Source organism: Nanorana parkeri, unplaced genomic scaffold (assembly GCF_000935625.1).
Source record: "Nanorana parkeri isolate BGI_ZX_2015 unplaced genomic scaffold, ASM93562v1 scaffold1045, whole genome shotgun sequence".
NCBI classification, from domain to species: Eukaryota; Metazoa; Chordata; class Amphibia; order Anura; family Dicroglossidae; genus Nanorana; species Nanorana parkeri.
The window spans coordinates 212,971-223,299 of NW_017307313.1; the positions used below are offsets into that span (position 1 = coordinate 212,971).

Below are 10,329 nucleotides of genomic sequence, written 5' to 3' on the forward strand. Positions count from 1 at the left end.
ACCAAATTTCGAATCAAAACGAAACTAAACAAATTTTTTGCTGGTGCACATGTCTAGCATTCCATAAAACAGAAGTCATCAACTTGCGCAACTAGAACGATTGTAGCGTTACAGGCGAGATGTTTTTTTTATATCCTGTAAGTGCATTACTTTTAACCTTATTAAATAGTCACTTTATACTGCACTTAGATCGGTGTGCCGGTTTCCTATGTTTTCTTCACAGTATTCCTATTGTGGGATGCCTAGATAAGTCCACTCAAACTCTGACCGTCAATGTTGTTGGAAATGCAACAACATATACTGTATATGATTGTATTCCTTGTGTAATTATGTCTTTTGAGCTGTAGATGGTGCTGTATTGCAATGTTAGTCTCTTTGCTTATGCATGTTTAGCTATGATATATACAGGAAGTTCTCTCTGTATGCTGTATTCACATGTAATGTCCTTGTAAGCAAGTAAAACTTGATTCGGCATTGCTCAAGATCTCAGTGCTTCATCTAAAATACATAACAAACAGGTTATGGGCCCAGGCACTAAACAGAATACTGCAAGTCAACAAGAGCCGCATCCAAGCTACTGAAAGAGTGCAAGCAGTGCAGATTTGGAGTTTGCAACCGCAAAGATCAACAATAACAACTACCTGCTATGGAAGTTCAAGCTTGAAATGCTGCTAAGCAAAGATGACTTGTGGCAAGTAATGAGTACAGACAGACCCAGTAATAGACCCCCGGAGAAATGGGACAAGAAGAACAGGCAAGCAAAAGCAATTATAAGTCTGTCAGATGAAGATGACCAGCGTATCCACATAAGAAAATAATATACAACTAAAAAGGTATGTGGACTGCATTACAAAACTGCATGAGAGTTCAAACCTAAACAGTAAACTATATCTGCTACGCAAACTATAGAAGATGAGCCTAGAAAAAGACCAGGAAATGCGTGAATATGTGAATGCCATGCTGGAAATCGTAGAACAGCTATGTGCAATTGGAGAGGAAATTAAAGATAACCAAGTTGTGGCATTACTGCTATGCAGCCTTCCAGAGTAATGCAGTGCTCTTATTAGCACTCTAGAAACCAGACCTGAGCAGGAACTAACACTAGAATACACCAAAAGAAAATGAATAAATGAATATGAGAGAAGGAAAGAAAATATGCACAATGAAGAAAACGGGTGAGTCCTTAAGGCCCATGAGAGCACAAAGCAAATCAAAATAAAGCAGAGCATGTTTTCGCTGTAAAAAGACTGGTCATCTCAAAAAGGACTGTTTGATCTTGAAAGCCAAGCAGCGAAAGAGAGAGGCACCCACAAGAAAAAGAGCTAAGGCAGTCACAAAGAAAACTGCAGGCACATCATGGAGTGCTACCTTTAAAGTGATTTAAAACCGTATACCACGCGTATGGTGTATTGACTTACATGACTAGTGATGAGACCTTCTTCACAGAAATTGATTTCAGTGCAAAGGACAGTATTTTGAGCAAGCGGGAAAAGTATTACTGCAGAAGGTAACGGTCAAGGATCCTTGAACTGTATCACACTGTCAGGGGACAAACAGTATCCTTGTGAAAAATGTACTGTATGTTCCAGACCTAGAAGGAAGCCTTCTATCAGTGGAAACCATTGCTAATAAGGGTCTCACAGTTCAATTCCGAGGTGATGAATGTACAGTTCGAAACAAGCAAATCCTCGCAAAAAGAAAATTGGATGAACACCTGTACAGACTCATCACCGCAGACGAACAAGTCAAGACAGCCACTCATAATCCACTTATGGCACAGATGACTAGGGCACTGAAACCCAGATGCCATAAAATACATCATAAAGAGAGGCTTATCAGAAAGTATAATCGTATTGCCTTGCCAAATGCTCATGACATGAAAATGCTATACAGAAGCAAAGGCCACACATATTTCCACAGGCCACTCAAAGAAAGACCACCCACCCATGGAGCTCATACACAGCGATGTGTGCGGACCAATAAAAACTCCCACATAAGGCGGCAACAGATGATATCTACTAACTTTCATTGATGATTATTCCAGGTACACAACAACTTATTTGATGAAGTGCAAGAATGAAACATCAAAGAAACTTCAAGATTTTGTAGCCATCCAGCAAAAAAATTCACCAGAAACCAGGAATTGTACGCACCGACAAGAGGGGAATACATCAGTAAGGAAATTTAATCATATCTAAAGACACGGGGTATAGTACACAAGACCACCACACCATACACTCCTGAACAAAATGTTGTAGCAGAACGGAAAAATCTAACTCTTATAGAAATGGACAGTTGCATGCTGTCAGATGCCAACCTACCTAAGAAGTACTGGGGAGAAGCAGTCATGACTGCAACATACCTACAAAACAGACTACCATCAAAAGCCATTGAAAGCACCCCATTTGAAATGTGGCATGGATCAAAACCTAGCCTAGGGCACATCAGATTGTTTGGATTTAAAGCTTATGCCTATATTCCAAACGAAAGCGATCCAAATTGGAGAACACAGCCATTGAAGGTATTCTTGTAGGCTACAGTAAACAAAGGAAGGGATACAGAATCCTCCATCCAAAGACTGACAAAGTGACAATAAGCCACATTGTTTATTTCAATGAGAGCCCATAACCAGAAACAATGATCCTGCGATGTTGTGAAGTGAATTCACCCAGTAAACCAGCAAAGGAAGCTGAGCAAAATGAGTCAGAACAAGAGGTGGAACTCACAATGGATAAGTTAAATTCCATGTTAAATTCTGCTGAACAACCTGAAATTAGAAGATCCACTTAGAAAACAAAGGGAATACCACTCTGCAAGCTGTCATATACTCCTAAGACACATAGCATACTCGAACCAACATTGTGGGAAGACATAGAACAATTACCAAAATGCAAAGCCAATTGATGGAGAGAGGCAGTAGAAGAAGAAATAAAATTGATCCAAGAAAAGAAAACCTGGACACTTAGGGAGCTTCTCCCCGATCGCAAAATTATAGGAAGCAAATTAACTTTTAAGGTGAAGCTTGATGTATTAGTGGATATTTTCTTCTGCAAGGCCAGATTAGTTGCCAAGGGATACCCACAAAAATTTGGAGAAGACTACGACAAAACATTTGCTCCTGTTGTAAAACAATCCACCATCAGAACACTCCTTAGCGTTGCAGCAGGGTAGAGCATGCGAGTGAAAAACCTAGACATTAAAACTGCTTTCTTATATGGAGATATTAAGGAAGATCTCTAAATAGAGCAATCACCAGGGTTTGCGCAAAGACACAACCTCGTGTGTAAACTTCAAAAGAGCAGTTACGGACACAAGCAATCTTCAAGATTGTAAAATGAGAAAGTGAATGGAATACTCAAGAAAGAGGGATTCTGAAAGAAACAAAGTAGATCCCTGTTTTTATTCCAGAAATCAAGATGATGGATAGATATACATTCTAAATTATGTTGATGGCATAACCTGTTTTGAACAAGAAGGGGACTACAATCAAAAAGTTTACAAACTAAAACCAAACTTTGAAATTAAAGAGCCTGGAAATATCGCTCACTCTCTTGGAATTCAAATAGAGAGAGTAGAAGAAGATGGAAGCTATCTTCTCAACCAAAGTCAGAAAACTGAAGAAATTCTGGAACACTTCCACACACAAAATGCAATGGAAATAAAAAACACCTATGGAACCAGGCTACCAAAAGAGCAATGAAGCAGAAAACGTGCTACCCAACAATGACATGTTCCCGCCGAGCAACCGGAAAGCTACTACACATTGCCACTGTGACAAGTCCAGACTTAGCGGCATCGGTGGGCATACTCTAGAAAAGTCGCAGCACCCTGTCGGCATAACTGGAATGCAGTAAAGAGGGTAATGCAATATTTAAAAGGAACAATACCGATGAAGCTATGACTGCCTGCAACATCAAATCCAAAACTAGTTGGATGCTGATTGGGCCAGAGACTGCACATCGTGCAAATCTACAGGTGGTTACATCTTCCAATATGGGGACGGAACCATAAGTTGGTCTAACAGAAAGCAAACAACTGTTGCACTTTTCTCAACTGAAGGTGAATACATAGCAGCAGCGCATGCTTGTCAAGAATCAATATGGATTCGCCAGCTTTTAATGGACATAGACATGTGAAACTCCTTCCAAATCTTTGGAGATAACCAGGGAGCTGGCACTATCAGAAAGAGTCAACCCTAGAACCAAGCATATCGACATTTAGCATCATCTGCTTAGGGACACTCAAGAGCATGCCATTATTGACTTGCAATATTGCTCATCAGAAGAAATGACTGCAGATGCATTTACCAAGCCACTGCCAAAAATCATCACAGTTTCTTTTGAAAGAAGCTACACATAGTATAGCAACGCATATGCTGTTGAGAAGGGGTGTTAGGAAATGCAACAGCATATATATGATTGTTAGACATGTGCGATTCGTTTAGTTCCGAATCGAAATTTGGACGAAATTTTGGAGATTCGGATGTATACGAATTACAGATATAACGAATGCAAACGAATCCGAAATTCCAATTCCAAATTTCCGATTCGTTTTTTTTGGATGAACTTTTGTTTTTTGGACGAAATTTCATTGCAGCAAAGTGACATTTCAGAACAAAAAAAAACGTTTTTTTACTCTTAAATGTCACTTTGCTGCAACGAACGAACCAAACAAAATTTCGTACGGATTACTGCTAACGAATTTCGTCCGAATTCCAAAACGAATTGACTTTCGGACCCGAATTCCGAAAAACGGAATAAAGCAAAATCCGAATGAAAATGAAACAAAACGAAACAAATTTTTTGCTGGTGCACATGTCTAATGATTGTATTACTTGGGTAATTATGTCTTTTGAGCTGGCATTGTAGTGCAATGTTAGTCTCTATTCTTATGCATGTATATCTATGATATATACAAGACGTTCTTTGTATGCTGTATAATACTGTATTCACATGTAATGTCCTTGTAAGCAAGTAAAACTTAAGTCAGCATACCTCAAAATTTCGGTGCTTCATCTAAACACTTAACCAACAAATGTGACATGAACAATCCAGACCATTACAAGGTTCAGTTTGAATTCAAAACCTACAAAAAACAGTGCTGAAACTCGCATATTACTTAAACCATCTAGGGCTCATTCTAGACACGTCTCATCCCTAATTAAAGCTTTAGATATGCCATTATCAGACCCGTGGACTACATTCCAGAAGCTGTTCAAATCTGTGACTTTGCATTAGAGTTGTGGGGTTGATGGTTGCATACTTTGAAGCTGTTCCATTTGCTTAGCTCCAGTTCAGACCCCTACAACAAAACATTCTGTCATCATTGGACAAATTGGTTCAGTCTATAGGTAAACCTATTTATGTGACAGCCAGGACCAGGTTGTTTGCGGCCTGGTTGCTCAGGGGTCCAGCTCTAGATTTGGAAAAATCCTTCCTCCAACTGTCATTAAAGATTAGCAGTATGGATGCCAGCCCATGTGCGACACCCCACCGTGCGTCAATCATGCACGATTCCATGCAGATTGCCGCACGGTCAGGAGTCGTATAGGTGTGCACCAATCGCGCTGTGGGTGCCATTATTTTCCAATGGCACCCCAGTCACGCCAAATGGATCGTGTGGTTTCCCGGCGCGATTCCGCTCGTGCTTCTGAACACGATCGTGGCTAAAACAGCCGCGTGTCGTGTATCGCAGAAAAAAGGTACTTTAACAAGAAAATAGCTTTGAAACAACGGTGGCATTTTTCATTCATAAAGATCCTATATACTGCAGGTAAGATTTGTATCCACTCCATTAATAACTGTGAATATTTTAATTAACAATCACATACTATGTTATCATTTCTCTATTAAGTATTTTAATTAATACATTCAACCATTATGGATTCTAGGCCTGCAATAATTATGCATAGACTTGTAGAATTATTCAGCGTAACCTTAACTTTTCCACTTTTTAACATTTTTCCCCCAGCATCCCCTCCACAACCTCCTTTGTTAGGAGATCCATTGATTCCTTTGTTACCAATCCCTGCTGAGTTCTTCCATCCTGCCATCCCTACTACAGAAAAGGATCCAGAGGATCTGGCACTCCAAAAAAGTATCCCTAAACTTTCTTCTCCTGAGTCTTGGGCTACTCTTCATTCCCCAGATGTCAAATGTTCACTTCATAGACAGGTAAGGTTACTTTCCAGCAAGTGGTACTTTTTGCTGAGAAAATAGAAATAAAAATATTGTATATGAATTAATCTGAACATGGTTTATCAAAATGGGAATATGTTATACATGTTTGTATGTGCTTGAGTGTGTTCAAAGTCTAATTCTAAACAAACAAAAACATTTCTGGTGTCACCACAATTATCAGATCACCTGATATCCTTATGTGAAATGTATTTATTATCTGTCTATTCCAGGGTTTCATATTTGGAATTATTTGCCATTTTCTACATTGACAGCCAATGTAGAACATCAGGGGAATGTCTGTGGTCACTGTGTGCATAACCACCTAATAGTTATAACAATAAAGCACCCGATACACCCCTATCTCTTCTCTACAGCTACACCCCCATCTCTTCTCTACAGCTACATTACATTTATAAACCATATAGAGGCGATACCTAGTAGGTAGGTCATGTTTTTCTGAATCCCTTCCCCTCTTTGGACCAAAGCTTGAATCATCCTGCAGCCAAACACCTTATGAGGAGCCAATTCTTAAAAAGATAAAAGGACTAAGTAAAATGTGAAAATAAATATGTGGTTGGCATTTTGAGAAAGAAGTCCATATGCATTATATAGAATTTTCTGATGGATGCAGTTCAGTTTTAAGCCTACTTTGTGGTTTATTAATGCTATAATCTCCCTTTTCCCCCAGCCAACAGAAAGCAATTCATCAATGGAAAGTGGAAGTGCAAGTTCTGAGGACAGCTTACAGACTACTCTTGAGGATAGCTTGAATCTAAGCGACTCTCCGCAGTGCACCATGGACCTCCCTGATCTGCGTGTATCTCCTACAACCCATCATACTACCCTTCCTATATCTTCTCTTTCAATTATGCAGAGGAGGAGCAACCGTCCTAGCTTTGCACTTCAGAAGGTTCGACGCCACCAACGGAGCCATAGCAGTGGTGGCAGCACTAGTCCTGGATGTACTCTTCATGACTCCATGGACCCTTCTGATGAAGAAGGTGCTGGTGGAAGTCTTAGAGGAACAAGTGAGCCTTCAGAGACTCTTAGTAGCTTATCATTAACATCTCTGTTTTCACCCCCACCCTCCTTAGCACCACCTGGGGGTGCCATAAAAAAATGCAGCAGCGTAAACAGTCTTTCTGTTGCCCCCTCTAGGGTAAGAGGAGCAAAGCAGTTTTACGCAGTCGATCCACAGGGCTTCCTTTCAATGCCATCATGGGTGATGGATTTTTACCAAACTTCTATTCCCTCAGAAAACCAAGAAAACCGTAGTAGTACTGGAAAACTGCCAACTGAAAGAGGGATACCTACTGGTAGTGTCTCAGGAAATGTGGCCTTTGGCAATAATAATAGGCGGAACAGATGAGATTTTGTTTTCTTTTATTAGGTGGGAGGCAGGTCATTTTCCTGGGATATGAATTCCTAACTCTGAAAACAGGAGAAATGGCCTTAAATCTCTCAAATTGACCAGCAGAAAATGCTATATTACCTCACTGTGTGAGCCAGCCAAGCAATGCAACTGAAGAGAGGAGAGGTTACGTTGGCTGAGCTCTCGGGCTCTATAGTGGAAGAACCGCTGTACTGTATCTAGCCTTTGGGGCTATTACATATAGTAAATAATATATATATATATATTATTTTATTTATATATATTTTATTTTTACTGTTGCTTGGGACTTCCTGACAGTTTGTAATATAAAAAGTATCTTTATGTGGCAATACAAATTATTTGGTGACGAGAGACAATTATCTTGTTTTTTGAAAATCCTTGTTCTTTCTGTCTAATGTACACATACAACAAACGGATTTTTATACTTAGCATTTTTGAAAGGAAGGTTAACATGAATGCCACATACAGCTCTTTGACAACTAAAGATCAAATATTGTTTAAACTATCTGAAGAGTCACAACACATAATTATGCTTCTATGTTGCCTCAAAATAACATGAAACTATGAAAAGCTTAACATCATGCTTAAACAGAAAAGTTTTCCTGTAGCACAAGATTAATGGAGGTATTGTAGATTCCTTAACCGCGTTTCACTGTGCAGGGTAAGAGGATCACCTTTCTACCTCAGATATGGTGAAGTGTGGTGTAAAAATCCCTGTTGTGGAGAATTAATTAATGAAGTCAGCTGCTTTGACTAATAACTAGCAGAAAACGTTTCCTTTTGCCCTGTTGTGAATAGCATATGGGTCATCCTCAACTTTTAAAGCAGCAGATATCCACTTGTTTATCGAAGAGCCGAGGTTTGATGTAGCATATGAGGACTATGTTAACATATGAATATTGAAGCAATAGCGTTTTTTTCTATTGTCCCGTACATGATCTGGATATTTGGTATGGGTCCTAAACTTAACCTCAGTCAGAATTGGCTATTATTGTGCTGGTGAAATTTGTTACAGCTTAGGCACCTGAGAAAAAGTTATGTCAAATAGATCAATGAATTGTAGCCGGTAATGCTGCTACCGTATTTGCTTAAATTATAAGTCTGAAAAAATATTAGCCCTGTTTAAATAAAGAAATGTCTGAAGTATCTTATAATTTTCCTTGACTACTCAAACAACTTTTGTAGATCAGATGTTGCTCAGCCATCTATTATTTTTAAAGTGACACTAAACTCAGGATTTAAAGCTTAAAAATACATTCAAGTTCCTTACCTATTAACAAAAATTTATTTTATATGTGTATCCCTTAGCTGTAGGTCCTCAAATCATCTCTGATTTCATGCTGACACTGTCCTTCCTTCTGGAGGGTGGCTACTTTTGTTCCCATGGTCCCTGTGTGTGTTGTCAAGTAGCCCCACTCCAAGCTTACTCCTGTGATGGACTACAATCTCACGTTTAGTTTACTTATTTGTATTGACATTATAATCCATCCTGAGGGAGAGCTAGGAGCGGTGGCTGTTTTACAACACACACAGGGACCATGGGGAGCAAAAGTAGCCACCCTCCAGAAGGAAGGACAGTGTCAGCACAAATTAAGAGATGGTTTCAGGTTTTAAAGCCAAGTGATACACAAACAAGCAACATTATTGTTAATAGTTAGGGTACTTGAAAGTATTTTTAAGATTTAACTCCTGGGTTTAGTATCACTTTAAGAGTGGGGCACAATTACCAAAGGGTCCCTAAAATGTAACTAATTCTTATAAGAACAAGATATCTTATAATCTGTTGATCCAAATTGATTACACCACATAACACAAAGTGCCCAAACAAAGAGCTGTATATCAGTATCACCAGCTATTGTTTTTATGAAATCTAGCAACTAACTTTCCAAGTGATAAGATCATGTTAAAGTTTATATGACGTTTTAGTGGTTTGGTTTACATCTGCTTTAACAAACTATGTCCGAGTTGCTGTAAATGTGCAACAAAATTGTGAAGCTCGGCAAGTCTGCAATAGTTTAGCAAGTCATTTTCAAACTTGCAGCTCAATTGCTAGCTATCTGGGAGTCCATCACGGGTGCGAGTTTTGAGCAGGGACCACGGGGAAGAAAAAGTAGCCACCCCCCAGAAGGAAAGACAGTGTCAGCACCAATTCAGAGATGATTTGAGGATCTACAGCTGAGTAATACACAAATAAGTTACATTTCTGTTAATAGTTAATGGACTTGAATGCATTTTTAAGATTTAACTCCTGCATTTAATGTCACTTTAAGTTTTCCCTTTTTTAGATGATAACTTTTAGCTTGGGGTGATAAGAGGGCAGTTGTTGCTCACAGTCTTTTTTAAGAGCTACTTTTTCACAGCACCTCCCTGCATCCTTTGTATATATAAAAACACTGAGCACCCAAAACACTGCACACCTTAACACCAGGTACACCACAACCCCGGAAATGCATGGTTTCGTTAAAATTGGCCAACACCCAGAACATATGAAAACATGACCATGTTGAATAGAATAAAATGTTGAAACACAAACAAGGCAAGTGTATTAACTCAAGTGTATCAGGTCAGAGATGCTGAAGAAACAAAATGACCAACAGGGGGCAGTTTTGTAAGCAGATTGAAAGGGCTTAGACATAAGGCAGCTGCTCTGTTACACTAAAAAAAAAAACAAACATACTTAAACAAAATGTAAGAACAGTGTGCACCCAAAACACTCCCCCCCCCCCCCACCGCACACACCACCCACACCCAACACCA

General features: G+C 39.3%; 1 protein-coding gene across 1 annotated transcript in view; it reads left to right on the forward strand.

The window, feature by feature from the left end:
• The window catches only part of CACNA1I (calcium voltage-gated channel subunit alpha1 I), a 191,161-nt gene extending 183,118 nt beyond the window's left edge, over positions 1 to 8,043 (forward strand). Inside the window, exons 29-30 of the mRNA XM_018567416.1 lie at positions 5,971 to 6,173; positions 6,868 to 8,043. Coding sequence (XP_018422918.1) covers positions 5,971 to 6,173; positions 6,868 to 7,548 — 884 coding nt within the window. The 3' untranslated portion in view covers positions 7,549 to 8,043. The remainder of the gene's footprint in view (positions 1 to 5,970; positions 6,174 to 6,867) is intronic.
• The last annotated feature ends 2,286 nt before the right edge of the window (positions 8,044 to 10,329 follow it).